Here is a 20513-nt window from a genome sequence, read left to right on the forward strand (position 1 = left end):
GACTAGTCTAAATGTGGCTTGCATTTCAAATATGAACCTCTACCCCTCAAAATAATAACAAAAATCACAAATTAAGTGGCATCTAACAGTAAAATATATTCTAATCATTTGCATCTGCTTGCACCACACAAATGACAAAAGCCTACCGTTAGCATCCTTCACAGAAAACATTTATTCTGCTCTTAAATATAAAAGCTATGTTGCATAAACAGAGGATTTAAAGCTGTGGCAGAGTGGCTGAATGAAAGAAAATGGCAATCTTTCTGGTTCTAGTAGATGCCTTTCCCTATCACACAATGTTTCCCACTCATAAATACATGACAAATACTTCCTCAATCATTTTTTACGAGCAGGGATGCACAGGGGGTAGTCAATGGCTAGCTTGAGGGAAAATAGGAACAGCAGGAGGCAGAAACTGTACTGAAAATGGCTATGTGGTAAATTCTCTTCTGGAACATCACTCAGCTACCCAGGCTTTGATCTTTCAGCTACAATTACACTCACATCCATGAGATCTGGGTATACTTTTTAAAAAACTAAATCATTAATTGTAATGGAAACAGTTAACCCATTTCATTATATGATTCCTCAACTCAAACATCTGATTTTTTACAAATTAAAAATTGCGATTTATACAAAGACTTGCTTACAATTGGGTTTAACTATGTCATCATCACAACCAGTCTCACAAAAAACATGGGGTGACTGGCGACAGCTAAATCACAGACTGGCGTCTCCTAAGTAGTCTGTCTACCATTAGGGTCTGGGAAATGGTATTTACTGTACAATTAGAGCCAGTGAGCTCTACCTGTAATCATCCAAATACAGGTGCGAGGATCCTTTTTCGGACAGGGAAACCAACTCATCCATTTTCACATAAACTTCCACGTCTGCACTGTTATAGCGAACCTTAGGAAACCTCAACATTTGTACTTTGAAAAAAATACCACCTGACAACAACAGAGCAAATACTACTATCCTGACTCCCTTGGGTAGAACCACTTTTAATGTTTAAATCGTCATACCCAAATAACAATCAAAGACGGAACAAATTAATTTAAAATTATAAAATTTGGCCAAATACTAAAAGCTTGAATTATTACATCGGTTGTCAAGTTTATTCCAAAGTCTGTGTTTTGGGCTGAGAGGGTTTGCTGTTATATAGGTTAAATTTTGTTCTTGAATACTAACACAAAATGTCTTGGAGTATCAAAAGGACAATTTTAGTTGCAGTAATTTCACAGAATTTATTCTAATGATTTATTGGAGTTAACCATCTGACATTAATTATTGTTTTGGCTTCCAGTCTATGAATGTTTATTTTTCAGTTTAAAGCCTTCTCACTCTTTGATATCATATGGAAATGAGAATTTTTAATGGAAAATTGAAACCATGTGCATCTAAGTACTTAATGAAGTACAGGGAGAAACAGAGGGTGTACTTTAGGAGAATTCAGATATTCCGCTTTAGATACTTTTGATTTGTTTGGATGAGTTATATGCATATATCTGTTCACAAACATAGGTTTATACATCTTCGAAGTACCTCACAAGTACAGTGTTTAAAGATAGGAATACTAAGAAAAGGTTTGTTGCTTCGTTGTTTTTTTTAAACTAAATATACTGCTATAGATTTTGCTTTGTCATATACTACTTAATCTGTTCCCTCCTCCCCAAACCAAGTATTTATCCCATCTAGAGCTTCCAATGACATGCTAAATGCTGTACTTCTCAACAGTGGATTCCCACCATATGTCTACCGTGTTAGGACTGGATCTTCATCCAGTTCATTGAATGTCTGATAGATTGATTTTGTAACCATCATGTACTTAAGTCATAATATTGATGTCAGGAATACTTGACTAAAACCTGCGCTGTTTGGCACTAATGCCCATCAGAACAGGCCTGTAAACCGTAAGCAAAGTATAAGCAGTGGCAAGGAAGCCAGGCACCCAACTGCAAACAGAATACTACTGTTAAAATGTGCAATTTTGCCACAGTTTGAAAGATTTCTGTGCAACTCACATAACTTTAGTCCTCTGGTATTCAATTCATTCCTTTGGAATGAAAAAGATACTGTTCAGACAATCAGCATTATATACAATGATAAAACCATATGTTTATTTAAATCAGTAATTCTAAGCCAAATCTTTTTTTTTTCCAACAGTTAATGGATTCATGTCAAAATGTAAGGAAGGAAAGCACATTCTTTACTATTCTGCACTTTCATTCGGGGTTTTGCCATATGCATTGTACTCAAGCAGCATGTCAATGGGAGCACAAGAAGTAACGAAAGTGCAACATTAGTTTTTATTCCTATTTTAATTAATATCCCGATCTTAATGTGCAAGGAATTGTTCACCACTGAAAAATGTGAAATAGAAACATTAATTTAGATATTTAACCTGAACACACTCACCACTTGTTTTTCTTTCTAATGTAGTCTTTTTCGGAGAGGTTAACCAAGTAGATCATCGGTTTTGAAGTAAAAAACAAATGTTTGTTCAAAACATCAATCTAGAAGTGAAAATACAGGAGGAGAATTTTAAAAACAAGTTATAACAACTTGAGTTAATTTTATGACCATTTTCCTCACGACATGTCTGAGAAGGCAACAGAATTAAAGTGTCATATATAGATCACTGATAAACACAGAATTGGCTGATAAATTTAACATTCAATACACTATGAATATGAAATCTAAAAAAAACCCATTTAAAAAAAGACAGTAACAGGTAGCAAAATTAGAAGTCAATTCATGGGATAATATTTATAGCCTACCTCTTTGTCATTCCAATCATGATAGAAGCGGACAGCTTTCTTTTCATCTATTACCCATGTCTTGATTTTGCACATTACATCCTATGCAAGACCAAGAAAAAACAAAGTCAAAAACTCAGCTGGATATCAGACCATTCTCTTCCATAAACAAGGCATGTATATATTAAGATTCAAAACATACACACAAATTAAAAATTAGATAATACCTTTTAAAAACAAATTTTTACTCTCCCAGAAAAACAGAAATTGCAGCTTTAAAAGTCACTAGAGAGCAGTATCGATTATTAAAATCGGTGATTAATACCGATACAAATCCCATAACTCGGAAGTTAAATACACAATACTCAAGTATCATCTCTTGCCACCATGAAAATTAGCAGAGCTCATAAAATATATGTAAAAATCAGTACATTTTAGAGTGCTTTTCAAACTCAGTAAGACACAACATTGCAGCATCCAGCCAGAGAGACCATGTACAATATAAACATGCCATTAAGAAAAGGGAATGGGTGGGAAAAAACACAGCAAATTTTTTTTTTTTTTTTAATTGTGAGCAAAGAAATTGAGCCTATTATTGATGATCCACCCTTCAAGAAATTAATTCAAATGGCCAAAGCCCTTTTTATTCCGCATTAATTTTTCGCCAACACCTTCTCCCTCCCCCCCAAAATGAAACCTGCCAAAGCCTCCATTACACAATGGCAAGAGCCTTGCACTGGTGACCTCCAACCAGCTGCATTCACTTTCAGAACATCTCTCTCGGCAGGAAATCTAAAGGCCTTTTAGTTAGCAAGCTAGTGTGCATTCAGAAGGAGTAACTGCAGGAAGAGCCCAATGTGCTTTGTTTCTCTGGCCTTTCTTCACAGAAAGATTAATCATCTGTGAAATGGAAACGGCAAACAGCAAGTGACACAAACTGAACCCTTCAAGCCTTTCCTCATCAGTTTTGTGGTCGTGAATCCGAAAGCTGCGTGTGGCACGGTTCCCCTTACAGGCAGGTGTTAATAAAAGGCTCTTGGGTCTGAAAGGTCAAACTCAGCTCTTCTAGGAGTAGTACATTTTAGAGTCGCCTATTTTTTGTTGTAGATAATTTATAATCATGCTTTAAATAATGCATTTTTAAGATTATAATTGACGCAACTGAGAATTAAGATCTTTAAAATACAAGGAAACATTCCCTACACCATTGAGCACGCAACATTTTTTGCACTTAATGCTATGCAGTTAAAGTACATTTATAAACAACCACAAATAACATCAGTATTTACTACAGTCTTTTCTAGTCTTGCAGTTGCTTTAGTGAAAAACAAAGAAAAAGCTCTTCTGAATCTTCAGATCCTGATTTGAAACCCTCCAGGAACAGGACTCCCCACAGATTTTAACAAGGAAGGGGCAAGCTAAAACTTTTAATGAAATCTAACATGTTCTGCCTAAGAATAATCACTTTTACTCTCCTATAACTGAATTTCACTCATAAATGTTTAAAAGTGGCTAATATAACACCATTTCCTACAAGGAGAAGATCAAAGTGCTATATTACAAATGCATTATGATTAAAAAAGCACTGTGCAGCTTTGCTATTAACTGTTCTTTAAACCCTAAAAGGCTTCCCATAGATCTCACTTGGCACTGCATATACAACCTTTGACAAGTAATGTAGACCATTTTTATTCATTGCCTAAAATTGTAGGCAATTATGTGCGTCACACTGGCCACCTGCAAATTCTGAATGCCTGCTCCAGTTGTCAGAGCAAAAAACTAATGTCGGAGGGGATTAATCTAGGGGGAGAGAGTCCTCTTTAATGGCTCCAGCAGGTGAAATGGCCCAGCTGGTTACTATGATGAGTGGCCAGAACAGCTTATGTAGAGACATGCAACAAGATTACACATAAAGAAGAAAACAGTGGTACCATCTTATCTTTAACCCTATGTGCTTTTTATTTTTTAATTAATCGGTATAAACAAGATAAGGGAAGCAATTCTAACAATAGGCACTTTTCATTTAACATCTTTATCCTCAGCTTTCGTTTAAATAGGTATATAAAAAATCAACACAACCTCCAAGATTCCTGTTCAGTAGTGAAGGAATTCCGATTACACACCATTTCGGGTTTTAAACTAATTCTGTAGGCACCTACCACGTGGCTTTCAGTGGCTTTCAGCATTACAGTTCCCCCTCAACAGCAATGCATTATTGCATATAAATTGCAGTCGATAAAAAACTGACAGAAAAAACATTATAGCACAAGTTATCAAAGCCAATCTTTTAGGCTTAAGCAGCAATGAAATGTTTTTTAACCACACTGTAAGGGTAGCTACATAACACGGAACCTCCAGAAAATTTCAAGCATCAATGCAGCAAATAAAGTTTGCTCTTTCTACAGCCTATCTAAGCACATAGTTGCCAGTCAGAACTTCTCTTCCACATTCACCTGCTACCTACAGTGACACACTAAACCCATTTTGGCACAGACCTGATTTTTCAGAGTTCTCATTTAGGTACCTGACTTGATGCTGTTTGCAATTGTTGTTCTAAAGGAGTAATTACATGGCTAACTTCTGCGGGGAAGGCTGACCAACAACAGAATATGCTGGGGAGAACTGACAGCTGTATACTTGCAATTTCATTTTGGTTTTACAGAGAAGGTGGCAAAGTGTTGCAAAACTTTCTTTAGATAAAAGCATGGAAACTTATAAGCAAATACAGCATTTATGTCTGAAGCTGGTGAGGCAGTAAGACACAAAGAAAAGATTTGGAAATAATTATTCAGTCAAAGTCAAATTTTCTCTGATGGACTATTTGGGCAGTCGCACCATGCAGAACCTAAGGCAGACAGTCAAGAAACAAAAAAAAAAAAAGGGACTGATGAACTCAGATTCCCCTGCATCAATGGTGGTGTCCCATGTAAATGAGATTTAATATGATCCCTTAACAAGAAATCATTAAATACTAATGACAATATGAAGAAAGGCAACTATTTTCACGTATTTCTTTTTCACTCAGCTGCCCCAATACTCTAAACAAACACACAAAAAGCAAAACACACACTTTCAGGTTATATCTCATGTAGCACCATTTTTAGTTTTATCAATTGCTTCTGTTTAGGCCTGGTGAAAGAGTATGAACTGACCTTTTTATCTTCACTATCACTGTAACAGTCATTTAAACACATTTAATCACTACTCTAGTTAACTCCGAGATGCTTAATAACAGAATACAGAGCAATGATCCACTTTGTTTCATTAGATCTGGCCTCCCCAGTTGCACACTTCGAGGTCAATCTGTCACCAGCAGAATGATCCACTTCCCCTTGTTTGATGAGAGGGTTATTCTTGTTCTGTTCTTCAGCTAGCAACATTATAGCAAGCACCATTTAAAAAGTCACCAAAAAACCCTCCAAAATCCAATTTACTTACAGTTGTCAGGGCATATGAAATAGAGCAAACTTCATGAATATCAAATACCACTGGTTTAAACATCAGTTAATTTCTGACTATATCCTTGACAATATATTTGGCACATGTGAATACCTAGTATATTTAGCCATATGCAATACAGTGATTTTAATTTATGTCCTGCTCTCATTTTCCAAAGGTAGCAAGTAGTCAACCCACAAATGCTAAGCAGGACTTTTAATAATAAGTCTCAACAGTATAAAATACTATAAAGAAATAAATTTAAATTGCATTTAGGAGATTTATCAAGACATGCTCATGAGACACTACTGTGTAGAAAAATATGCATACATTAATAAACTCTCTGGATGGATGATAGTAACAATGTGTGCCAATGCCAAATTCTTCTTACAGCATGAGGGACTAAACTGAAGCTTGGAAAACTCACTTGCCTACTTGGCATCAGAGAATTGTGAGGTTTTTGTTGTAAATTAGCAGGGCATGTAATTAACTTCCGCAAATTTAATAAAGAAGTAAGCAGTTGTGAGGATTATCACTTCACACTTCAAAGTGCAAGTGAATTCTCTGTGATCCTGCAGGCAGTGCAAAAGTCTCCACTACCACAGAGAGTAACTGTGAGTACAGTAGGCTTTTTTCCCCCCACCAAGGGAGATATTTCTGGGAAGTATGGAGTGTTTTTCCCTTCAAAACTTCCAAGATGTAATAACTGACCAGCTCCCTGTCAACACCTCAAAAGCAGTTAAATACTTTTTATTAAAATGTTTCAGTTATCCAAAATTCTATCATTTTCACTACTTTGCTCCTCAGAAAAGCTATAAGGAGTATCTGAAACATTACCTGTAGCTCTTAGTTAGCTCCTCTTATTTCATACAGAAGTCCAACAGCATAGGATAGCAATAATGAAGGTAGTAGTGTATAATTACTGTATTCAGACTTCCCTAAGGAATCTGGCTCAGTGTTGTAAGGTATTTAATTCAAAAAGCACTGCATACACTAAATGGAGTCAACACCACCTAACCAGTAGGCTCAGAATGTAACTGTAAATAGAAAATGCAATGACTGTGTTTCTGGTGGCACTCCAAATAAATTATTTGCATTTCGCTAGTTATCATCTTTCATCAACAGCTTAAAAATGACCAAGTTAATGGCACGGATTCTGAGAATAGTAAATTACTAACAATGTGAATCATGTGTATAGTGACCAGAACTGCTAGACAGATTTAGTGAAAGTAAACAGTGTTTTTCAATACAATAAATCCAAGTTCATACACTTGCTGGGTGAGGGACAAGGGAGTGTGGATACAGTATTTACCAGGTAGAGGACTTTCCCCTTGTGAGAGTGACTGAAAAGACTTGAGGGTCGCAAGCAAATGAACTGTACTGTAACTAAAAGAGTAATACAATCTTTGAGTATATAAATAGGCTAATGTCCAATGTGAATAATTATACACTTATCTCTGTTGAAATACTGGAAAAATAAGAGGTTTTGAAAAAGTTCTTACACATGAAGACTCAGTGTGCTTAAATCTTATGCTTTTATTCTTATTGCATTTCATATATATATATAATTAACAAAAAACTCACATAGTACAGGGTTTTTCACACTAGCATACAGAAATCAAATGGCTGAAAGTTGAAGCTTGACAAATACAGACTAAAACTGTGTCTTATTTCTAAACAGTAAAGATAATTAATCACTGGCACAGCTTACACAAGTTACAGTAATTTATCTCTAGCTAGAAAATATTTAAATAAAGGTTAATTTTTTCTCCTAAGAGATACATTCTATTTTAACAACAATTGTGAGAATTAAACTGGGATATGCAAGAGATCAAACTAGATAGTAATTAGTGTTCCACCATCTGGCCTTCCAAATAGCCATGATGGTTTTTCAGATACAGATAGAAAACTATGGTATTTGAGGTAGAGTATTATAACTAGTTAAACTGTGCTGCACCAAGGTGTGCAACAAGGTGTATGGTGTGCACTGTGCCCACAGTCCTTCCATTCATGGCTTTCCTTGGAAACCTTCTTCAGTTCTATTTAGCATAGCCTCAGCTCTCTGCTTTTCCTGGAGGTTTTCTGGTGGTCTAAAAGAGTGAGGCTGCAAAAACAATGTTTAGAAACAGTGGTATTTTTAAAGGACAATTAAGACAAATTTGGCAGTTTAAAAAAAGGCTAGATCGTATTTTTCAATTGTGTTAAGTGATTAAATAAGCTGTAGCAGCTGGGTGCAAGAAAGAGAACAAGTCAGGTATTGCATCAACTGGAGTGACAGTGAGCTCCTCTGTGGTACAAAACAATGTCTAATCTCTTACAATTCCCTTGCTCGCTGACTTTAATAAAAATACAATGGGAGAAGTAATGGATTTAGGACAAGTGTATTATCCTTTCTTCTATTCAATACCTTCTAACAGAGCCAGTACAAGCTGTACATGATATAAGATTTACTCAGAGCTAGATGCCAATAATGTTTATGAGCCACAGCAAGTACTTTCACTCAAAACATCCTACAAGCATTCCAGGCAATATAATTCATGTCAATAATCCCCAAATTCTCCTGTGTGAGTCATCCTTGTGGGTTATAAGGCATTATACATCAAACGATATAGTCACCTGTAGCTTCTCAAAGAAAAAAGCAGGCAAGAATACAGGAAGCAGTCTATCTACAATTTCTAGCAGTTCAGAAATTAGGGAAACTGCACTGAAAAGTAAAATGAAACATCTTCCATAGAGTTCCACTAAACTTTTCTTACTGCATTAGTCTACACACACTTATTTCCAAATAAATCCATGTGTGAATGCATTTGTTCTAGATGTGAATTAAGCCAGCTGAAAAAGGTGTCTTTTTCAGAATACAATTAATTAATGTATGGAGTTATTTTGGCATAAGTATATACTATTTAAAAATTACACCACGGCTTGCATCTAGACATACCCAGATGGGCATTATTTACAAAAGTAATTACTTTAAGTCACTGTTCAAATCTACACAGGAAAGACTAGTCTTGACAGAAAGTATTTAAGCATTGACTTCTTTTTGTCTACTGGTAATACCAAAAGAAATCCAAACATGTATTTATACATTATGTACTTTTAAGTCAGGCTTTACTACCGATTAATTCACAAACATCTGCCATGAATATTTTCCTGTTACATTCAAAATGTTCTCCAGAATGAACTTTAATTTCCTCTAAATACCACATTAAGCACAGTAAATGGTCCACTAAAGATTTTAGGCATAATTATATGCATTAAGAATATAAATATTTTCTCGATTCACTATGATTTAACATTTAAGTTACTAATTGTAACAGCCATCAGCAGAAAGTATGTCAACAGCGTATGCTGCTCCTTTCCTTCCATCTCCAGTGAAAGAAACTGGCCTCTCAAACACTCCTCACAAAAGGAGGCCAAAGAAACTGGCAAAAAAAAACCAAAACAGTTCACTGCTGTATTTATCTTCAACTTGGAACGACAGAAAGGTGAAAATTCCCAACTGACATCATCAGTTAGAGGAAATAAGAGTTCATCCATCCGTGAGAACTCTGGCGAGCGCTTGCAGCACGAGGTCAGCGAATTCTGCTCAGTGCCATCCCATTCATCAGAAGGAAAAATGTTCACCCTGTTTTCACCTAGTATATATTGGTAATGAGAAGAAACTGAATCTACCAGCTCTTTGCTGTTTGTAAAGTATCTCCCACACCATATCAGTAATTTTTAAATTAACAAAAAAACATCTTTCAAACAGTTACTGTATTATCAGGACAGGACCAAGACGTTAAATGGAAGGGAGAAGGAAGGGATTAAAGTTACTTAAAACATCATTAGGAAGATTTTGCTTTACTCCTCATAGTACATCTCTGCCAACAGATACTTATATTCTATGCCTACGGTCATTGTACCAATTATTAGTTCATTGCCCATTGCAGTAACAAAACAAAGCTTGATGCCTTTCTTGGAAGTTAAATATGCACTAGATGGTTCTGGTACTATTACATTGAAAAGGAGTCTCTAATGGTTCTTTTCATAATTGCAATTGATATGGACCTAAAGATTCTGTCTTCATACCACTAACATCAATAATCTGCAAGAACACAACTACAAATAATATTCTTGTGGTCAGATATATAAATCACAATACCTTTACCACTAAGAATTATTCTGTGCTGGAATTCAAGATTCGGCGCACTAACAATGGGTGGAAGAAATAGCAGTCTACTGCAGAGGGTCAATCTCTAAGGACTAGAACTGAATCACACAGGAAGGGTAATGGAAGAGAATCCTGCAATAATGTTCACTTAACTATATTATATAGTATTAACTTGAAGACTTCTGTCTCCAGGACCAAAAATCCCATAAATTAAAAAATACATATTTTTAAAACAAGTTTTAAAATTTGTACATTCTGATCTATAAATTCATACATATTCAAAACTTTACTTTGAAATCTTCTGCTACCCAAAATGACAGATGAATAATAAGCTAATAATAAAGTTTAACCCAATATCTTTCTCATGTCTCTGCAGATACCAGCACCAGTCAGATTTAAAATATAAAATCAAAATTACTCTGATTGCTTTCTGGAATTTTATTTGCGTTAATACATGCAAATAACAGAGGTATTTTTATTCTATAATATCTCTTTAGAAGGTTGTAGCCAAAATAATATTTAAAGGTATACTGAGTCTGAAAGAATAGTACCCTTAGTAAAAGCAGACAATTATTTCTAAGAAAGCAGTGAGAACACTTGCAAAACAGACAAAAATATACGTGTAAAGGAAGCTATTCCAAGCCTATGTCAACATTACATGTTGCTGATCTTGGACCATATGGTGTCATTGATTTTTAAGTAGAACTTGAAAATTATTTCATTGATGGCTCCTTAACAGCAGTTGGCTATTTTATTTCTGCTGACAGGGGACTGAGAAATCAATTCTCTGAGAGACAGGACGAACAGTTAACACTGTATTCAACTGCAAAGCCAGGTCACTGCACAAAGGTGAACTTACCACCTGTATGCAATGTGGGCTTACGCGAAGGAAAAAATACAATTAACAAGTCAGAACACAGGTCCGAGAAGGCGGGCAATCAAATACAAATCTCAGATTTAAGAACTGTTGACTGATACAGACTGACAATTCTCTTTTTTTCTCCTCCTAAATGTTTTGGAGATTTCAGACTATCCAGTTACAGTTGTGGAGGCTTACTGATAAAAAAATCCTCAAAAGCAGACAATTCATATTTATGAAATAAGAAAAAGTGACTTCTACTTTCAATTAGGTTCCATGAACACACAGTGAAATCCCCTTTGATGCCAAAAATAAGTTTACACAGGTCACACAGAGATTATAGCCTCTCTGAAATCAGTAACTTTCCCTTAGCTTTCATATTAAGGTTATTTGTTATACTCAGCAAACTACCAAAGAAAAAACATACTTGACTAAGATCAATATTACTTCTTTTCTTTCCTCACCTTCTTCTTCTTTCCCTAACCTTATATAGTGTTCCTCCTCAATATATCTCAAAGTACTCTCAAAAAAAGTGGAAAGAAATGAAAAATGCAATTCAAGTGCTAGATGTTTTTCTTCAGCACAGGAAAGCAAGCCAGTGAAAGGTCTGAAAGTGATACAGGTAAGATAGCTTGCATTGATAGCATTGCTCTGAATGAACCACAGAACTTTCACAACTCTCAACCAGTTAAAACTCTTTAGAAATTCTCAAGTGTCTTTACCTTAAATTACTCCCAAAAGGATGGGAAAAGGAAAACAATGAAAAAGAGAGATATTAAAAATTTAACATTGTGCCTTAAAACCAAAACAAAACCAAAAACAACCTACAAATACTGTTTTTTCCCTTATAACCTCCTAGTTTTCCTGAAAGGGAAAATGACTGGGAACACTCAGGGCACAGGCAAGAGCCATCTGTTGCACACCTCTGCTATGGAAAGAACAGAACATTAGCAATCATAGAATGGTTTGAGTTGGAAGGGACCTTAAAGATCACCTAGTTCCAATCCCCCTGCCATGGGCAGGGACACCTTCCACTAGACCAGGTTGCTCAAAGCCCCGTCCAACCTGGCCTTGAACACTGCCAGGGTTGGGGCATCCACAATTTCTCTGGGCAACCTGATCCAGTGCCTCACCACCCTCATCGTGAAGAATTTCTTCCTAATACCTAATCTAAATCTAACCTCTTCCAGTTTAAAGCCATTCCCCCTTGTCCTATCACCACATGCCCACGTAAAAAGTCCCTCTCCAGCTTTCCTGTAGGCCCCCCTTCAGGTACTTGGAGGCTGCTATAAGGTCTCCCAGAGCTTTCTCTTCTCCAGGCTGAACAACCCCAACTCTCTCGGCCTGTCCTCATAGGAGAGGTGCTCCAGCCCTCTGATGATCTTCATGGCCCTCCTCTGGACTCCCTCCAACAGGTCCATGTCCTTCCTATGTTGGGGGCCCAGAGCTGAACGCAGTACTCCAGGTGGGGTCTCACGAGAGCGGAGTAGAGGGGGAGGAGAATCACCTCCCTCAACTCTTCTTTTGATGCAGCCCAGGATACAGTTGGCTTTCTGGGCTGCAGGTGTGCACTGCCAGCTCATGCTGAGCTTCTCATCAACCAACAACCCCCAAGTCCTTCTCCTCTGGGCTTCTCTCAATCCATTCTCTGCCCAGGCTGTATTTGTGCTTGGGATTGCCCTGACCCACGTGCAGGACCTTGCACTTGGCCTTGTTGAACTTCATGAGGTTTGCATGGGCCCACCTCTCAAGCCTGTCAAGGTCTCTCTGGATCGCATCCCTTTCCTCCAGCGTGTCGACTGTACCCCACAGCTTGGTGTTGCCAGCAAACTTGCCGAGCGTGCATTCAATCCCACTGTCCATGTCGCCAACAAAGATGTTAAACAGCACTGGTCCCAATACCAGCCCCTGAGGAATGCCACTCATCACTGGTCGCCACTTGGACATCGACCCGCTGACTGCAACTCTTTGAGTGCGACCATCCAGCCCATTCTTTATCCACTGAGTGGTCCATCCATCAAATCCATGTCTCTCCAATTTAGAGATAAAGATGTCGTGTGGGACAGTGTCAAATGCTTTGCACAAGTCCAGGTAGATAACATCAGTTGCTCTTCCCTTATCCACCAACACTGTAATCCCATCATAGAAGGCCACCAAATTTATCAGGCACGATTGGCTGTCGTGGCTTCACTAAGGGCAACTTGTGCTATAGCAATGGCTATGTATTATACTGGTAAATAACTTAAAAAGGCAAATCCTGAGAAGTTCTCTCCCAGTCCCTCCCCTCCCCCCCATCTTTTTAAGACAACCTGTTTAAAAAAAAAATTAAGAGGCAGTCTATACTGCCTCTTAATGACTCTTCTGCCCTGGAAAGAGGAAGCCTTGAACAGCAGCAACAAGCCACATAGAAATAACATTATAAATGGTGCTGGACAGGGAACTCACTCTGTGCCCAGCAAGCTAACTGCAAAATACAACAGATTCAGGGAGTACAGAATGATCAAACAGCCGAAAGACACTCCTAACATTTGGCTACTGCTTTAGGAAGGCATAATCTTTAACTGTTTTTTTCACCAATCCCGTATGGTTTCTCTCCTAGACCCATAAGTCATTTACTGCACAGTTAATCACGCAGTATGCTATATAAATGCAACCATAGGCCTGCTCTGCAACACAAAATGTTAAAGGAAAAGACACAAAGCAAACTCTGCAGGACTGCCTCACAATCCAGTGGCTGAACATCTAAATAAACCCATCCAGTGGCTGGAAAAGCCCAAGAATTGCTGTTACAGTCTTACAACTACACAAATCTCTTTGTAGAAGCTATGTCACTAGGCCTAAGGATTAATTTACCAGGAAAAGAAAAGAAACCAGGCAGAGCTTTCACAGCCCTTTACCATTAAAAAAGTCCACTTCATTAAGGTCTACCGTCTACCTTACAATTCAAGCATACAAGTCACAAAGGAAGACAAGCAAGAAGGTCCAAGATCAGCAGGACTCAAAGACGTGATGCCCCACAGCACTTCCCTGAAGAGATTCCCTAGTGACTGTAGTTCCTACGTTTGGCCTTTGTCTCAAGGGGAGCATTAATTTGTGCCTCTCTGCTCTGTTCACCCACCCCTTTCCATGAAACAAAAGATTTAATGCCTTTGAAATCTCTGTTGTTGACAAACTCAGCTGAGACTGGTCAAGTGTAACAGCTGTTACTAAGAACAGAACTGGCACAGCAACACGACTTCAAGAACCTGGTGTTTTCTGTGCATGTGTTCATAAAGAAAGGATAAAAAAAAACAAGGAATGACAGGAAGTGTAAGTTACAAGCACAAGATGACAGTCATTTTGACGGGTGAACTACAGATGAAGTAGTCATTAGGAGACTGAAGGAAGAGGCAAAGAGAAGGAAGAGAAACTGAAGCTGGGTAAAGACAGATTAATAATGCAGATTTTAAAGTTTTCTTTAATAAATTTAAATCGCATTTCTAGATTGGAATTTTTATTTACTGTCTCCCTTGACTTGAGAATAATCTGACATTTTCTGTTTTCAAACACATACCAACTTCCTATAGTTAAAAAATGAGTAAGAGCAGCTCTGTCATACAACAGTAACGGTACCTACAACCCATTACAGGTACATGATGACTACTAAGAATTTTATTTAAAACACACTTCAGTTATGTCTCTTCACAATCACAAAAGCGTTGACTTCTTCCTTAACACAAGAAGAACATAGAGTATGATATGAAACCCTCAAAGCATCCAGAAAGGTACACTCAAAAACTGGACAAGAACATCGCCATCATGAGGAGCCGAGCAAAGCTGTTTCCAAAGGCAGTCACACAAGAAAGTAAGCAAAAAGAGCTCAAGACTGGGCAGAACAGCAGCACAACACTCCTCATTTTCATCATTTCATACCAATGTAAAATTTAGCCTTAGGCTGAACTTCAAATTTGCTATGGACAGAATTTTTGCTTGCCCCTTTCTTTAAGATGAATTAAAAGGTGAAAGACTGTGTGGGTGCTATTTAAAACCAGGCATAAGCTGCACTGTTCCTCTAAGCAGGTGCAACTTTTGGTAAAAGATAACAATCATCGCCCACATGTACCCAAGGTTGGATTGACACATCAGATAAGACCTTAAATGAAGCATACCTGCTTCCCTCTCTCTGGGCTTATGTGAAAGCCTTCAAACCATACCACAATAGCTATTTTTTCTGGCTTAGACCCATCAGGGAATAAAATACTTTTCAAGCCAGATGAAGACTAGCTTTTCACCAACAGAAGCTACCAAAGAAGTGCTTTTAACACTGCATCATGAAGATCAGTATTTTGGAGAGGTGTGTTCACTTTCAGTTCCTATTCACTTCCAAACACTAGGCAGGGCCAACAAATTTCATTGCACTTCAATGCTGATAAACTAAAACACCAACACTGATACGACAATGTTTTTCTTACTACTTGCTATCTAAAAAGCCATGGAAGAAAACAGTATTTTTTACTACTTAATTGTTAAGCATAAATAGTCTATTTCCACACTGATACACTGCTGTAACAATTAGAGAATGCACTTTATATACCACCTGAAATATTTATAGAATACTAATGAAATAAAGAAAAATTAATAACTAGACTACTGGCAAAGTGTAGCAGACTCCAAAGTCAAGTGGCAGTAAAATAATCATTTACAAAAATACACTTTGAATTTGATAATTATTATACATTTCTAATTTACTAAGAAACACCACTACTACCCTGTGATAATTGAGCTAATTTAAGCAGCTTTTCACAACAACATTCTAAAATTAATTTCAACCAGCACTTTTTATTTAACATGCACTAAAAGACACAAAGTGGAACAACACGAAGAAAATACATTCACTTGGTGGCTACAGGAATACTACTATCAACATCAGAGTAGAACTTAACAGCAAGAATAATTCAGAAGTGACTGCTGGACTTTGAATTATAACTAAACACTGACGTAAGTTTGACGAAGCATTGGCAATTCTCATATAAAGCTTGTCAGCAAGAAAATAACAGTTAAATTTTTAAAATTACAATTAGCTTTATCAGTGAAATCTTACACTGTCAACACAGCAAATAATTCACTCTAATAATTTTTCAACTCATAATAATATCTACTTTAAAATATACATAAAAATAGTAGTAGTGTTTCATATTATACATGAGGAAGATCAATAACAAAACCCAACAATACAAAGATTTCTATTCAATACAGAGAGTACTTTATGATCTACTTTTATAGGTCATATACTTACATATTCAGGTTTTAACTTCTTGTCTCCTCCTCTTACAGCTACTTTTTCAAGCTTGTCTATACTCTGCATGATCAGCTCCTCATCTTTAAGTCTAAGTTCCTCATGTATTATTTCAATGTCACGAACAGGATCTACACTTCCTTCAACATGAGTGATATCATCGTCTTCAAATGCTCCTAAAACAAAAGAACACTTAAATTACATACTATGCTAAAAAGACAAGAAATATATATTTACAACGAACCATTAAGAGTCACAAGAGTTTGAGATGAAAAAGTCAGTAGGTCTGTCATACCGCCCGTATACAAGTGTCACCTGCAATCTTTTGTATCATACTAGTTTAGTCTGTTAATTTATGTATCAACTCCTGAATCCAAAGCTTTATACAGATACATACAAAGCATAGCGCTTTTCCATTTCAGGAGAGCACTTAACACATCTTTAAGAGTTTCTTCTAAATAGGAACAGGCTAGAGCACTTTCCTGAAAATAGGTACCACTGTATTTAACAGTATCTAACCTAGCAGTAGCAAACATAGTAGCTAAATTGAACATCACAGAACATTTTAATACATGCAGTAATGACTAAAAGACTTATGGCAAGAAAACCTTACAAATCACCCTGGCAGCCCTCACTGGCTGACCAATTTAATGCGTTAAGAAAAAAAAGAAGTTCTAGACAAAGAATTCTGAAGTTCTGAACGACTCTTAGTGTTTCCAAGGGAAACAGGGCTTAGAAAAAAAGGCCTGAAATCATCTGGCAGACCTCGTCCCTGTTTCAATCTACTTTATCACTATGGTTCTGACGGTGATTAGATAATGAACCACTCAGACACACAATTTACACAGCAGCTAATTTCATCGGCCTGATTTGAGGGTATGGTTTTTAGGGGGCCATCAAAGAAGCAGATGAAGGTGCATTTGTCATATATGAGTGACAACCATTCACACTATCTGAACAAAATGGTGCTGGCCCTTATTAGAAACACATGCTATTATCACATATTTAAAGTGCAGTTGAAGCCATAATTTCAAATTGCCAACTGGAAACATAAGGGTAAAACAACCAGATATTACTGAAGCATGTGTGCTGACTTCATGCCCTTCTGAAGACAATCTGGCAACATAATTCAGCTAGGATTTAAATTATCAGATAAGCACCATCACCAAAAAACCCCACCCACGCCAAAATCAATACATATTTTAAAAATAAAAAATATTAACAATTAAAAACAGTTTATTACTTATTCCTGGATCAATTTTCAGAGTATTTGCATGCCTGCCCTGTAACATTAAAAATATGGCTGAGAAATCAACCACGAAAATAATTTTAATATTACCAAAAGGAGAATCAACTGATTTTTTACACAGGGAGAAATACCCCAAGGCATTTCTTGTACTAAAAATAAGATGGGAAACAGAGTAAACTACAAACAATTCCTTAACTGATACAGAGTAAGTTGGAGTCCTTTGTTGTCATGCACATCTTAAACTTCATCTTTTAACTTACTGAAAACAGTAGTTTTAGCAATAAAGATTTTACATCAAAACACATGGTTCACACGTTTAAAATGTTGTTGACAGCCAAATGTCAAAATCATTTTCACATAAACCTATGAAAAGTCTTTAGAACAGTGGTTACCAGAAGTTGCCTCCTCTCCCATCAGCTGTCTCTCTCCACAGATCATCAATGAGCTCCCCTGGTACAAGGAAAATCACCTCAGCAATAGATCCAACACTGATGCTGGCTGTGACGGGAGAACAGGCTGCTCTGCCAGATGGAAACTCACTACACTAACCCAACACTAATGCCAGGCAATTAAGGAAGAGATACTGTAGCCTTTGCCTTCCGTAAATCCGTATCTGCGCACCTGACTCAATGGGACATGGGCTGTTTGGATGAATAAATACTAGAAAACATAATTTAACAGCTCTGCTCTGATTTACAAGGAAAAAACTGAATGGGGGGGGGGGGGGGAGTAGGAAGATGTCACCATACAGATCAAAGAAAAGTCTACCTGCCCAGCCTTCTCAACAGATGAGTAGTATTTATGCAGCTAAAAAGAAGTGTATCTTTCTTCCTTGTATCAAGAAAAAAAGTGTCCATTACCATCTATATAATGCATTCTCAAGTTGTTTACATTTTCCTTCTGCATTTGGTGTCCATGGGTTTAAAAAACAACAAAAACCCCCAAACTGTTAAAGTCAGGAGAAAAGCTCCATGACTATAAAGATCTCGCATTTAGAACATAAAAATAAACAGTAAAGTAAACAGTTTGTTTTGATCTTAAGGAAGAATGAAGTTTTTCTGAAAAAGCAACTGTAAGATGAATTAGTCAGTAATAACAAAACACAGCTTATCTATTAGTTATATTTTTCCATTTTCTTCAGCAACAGTAAAATACTTCTCCAGCAATGATCTTCATTTCTTCACATCTTCCCATTCCTTTTCACAAAAAAAAAAAATCCAGTTCTTTATTCATCCAAACCCAATTAATTCAGTGTAATTCCACCCCTATAAAACTGAATCTATGCATTTCAACTTCGCTCTCTTCTCAGTCCACTAAATGCTTTAACCTATGGACACTTCAACTTTCTGCCAGTTTTCTTCAAGTCTCCTCCTCCCATCAGCCATTCTCATACCTGTGCCAGCAGCCATCCTGCAGCTCATTTAGGCAACATCGATGACAAGAGACCCATGGCTGGCAACAGGCGGTTGCTTGGTCAGGTAAGGAGCCCCTCTACTGAGCTGATGATTTCCCATTCAAGGCAACAATTTAGCCTTCTCTCCTCCAGGTTGCTTGACTCTTCTCATGGAAGAAATGGACACTAGTTGCATACTCCATTAAAACATTGGATTTTGAGCTTAAATTTTCAGTTCTACATTTAGAGGAAAAGTGCATTTTCCTAACTTGGAAAGGAGAAAACCTATCAACAGGTGTGCTGAGAAAGGTCATACAATTCCCTTCTAAATAGATAGGAAATTGATTAAATTAATCATGGCAGACTTTTTTTTCCCCTTAAGTTATCAAGAATACTTAGAGGAGAGAAATTTAAATCTCTTCCCATTGAGACAGCCACAGTCCATAAGGAAGTGGTAGGTATAAGATTTTGTATAAACAAAAGGCCAAACTGGCATTAATGTCCAAATTTTGGCATAAACTGATAAACTGAGAGGCTCTTCTTGATATGCAACAGGCACTGAGCTTTAGTTGCGAATCTCTTGTTCAGGGTTTGTCAATGCCAACTTCAGCCATCAACCTAAAACACATCAGCCTCTGAAGCCAGAAGCAAGATGATGGGATGGTCAAAGAAGAAAGCAAAAGGGAGAGGGACGCTGCTATGATAAAAGAGCCTTAGTTATAACTTCGTCTCAATATCCATGTGGGATGTATCTTGGGCAATCCGTTATGCCAGCCTCAAGCCTGCTTTGTAATGATGGTCTAGCACAAATCACACTGAGCATTGTAGGGAATTCAATTTTGGTCTGCAGAGCTGAACGCAGACTTAGCAAGCAAGAACTGGTGGTAACCTTAGGAATTAGGTTCTGTGCAAGAGATGAGATCTCTTGGAAAAAGTACAACTGTGAGAAATTAAACAGTTAAACTATTAGAGAAATGTTTTACCCAGTCCCTGGTTTAAAAAACAGTCTATATAAAAATGTAAAGTAGTAGGAAAAAATGGACTTGTAAAACTGATTCAAGAAATAGGACATACCAGAAAATGTGTGTATTATTTGCAACTTACAAAGATAAAAATAAGAACTATAATATTAATCTACAAATCTTACCTGATACAGATTGTTAACAGTTTATTGCTATTTATTAATATGTCTCTCTGGCTCTGCTTTATTAGTGAGTGAAACTCCTCTGTTAAGCAAGGTCTTTAACTCTCTTTTGTTAGGGAAGATGATATGAAAACCCTCCTCTCCCTAGCATAAACAGCAGCAAAACAGAAAGCTCAAAGGCTCTATTTTAAAATACCACAAATAAGAGACTAAGAATGACATCACTGTCTAATTAAAGATGGT

The 20513-nt window shown here is 37.0% G+C and overlaps 1 protein-coding gene across 2 annotated transcripts in view; it reads right to left on the bottom strand.

The window, feature by feature from the left end:
* Positions 1–20513, bottom strand: part of OLA1 (Obg like ATPase 1) — a 104715-nt gene that overhangs the window by 37832 nt on the left and 46370 nt on the right. For both annotated transcript variants that reach the window (XM_059820405.1, XM_059820406.1), the window contains 3 exons: positions 16485–16660; positions 2781–2861; positions 2419–2516 (listed from right to left, as the gene is read on the bottom strand). In XM_059820405.1, the coding sequence (XP_059676388.1) occupies positions 2419–2516; positions 2781–2861; positions 16485–16660 (355 nt within the window). The remainder of the gene's footprint in view (positions 1–2418; positions 2517–2780; positions 2862–16484; positions 16661–20513) is intronic.

This window comes from Gavia stellata, chromosome 8 (assembly GCF_030936135.1).
Source record: "Gavia stellata isolate bGavSte3 chromosome 8, bGavSte3.hap2, whole genome shotgun sequence".
In the NCBI taxonomy this organism is placed as follows: Eukaryota; Metazoa; Chordata; class Aves; order Gaviiformes; family Gaviidae; genus Gavia; species Gavia stellata.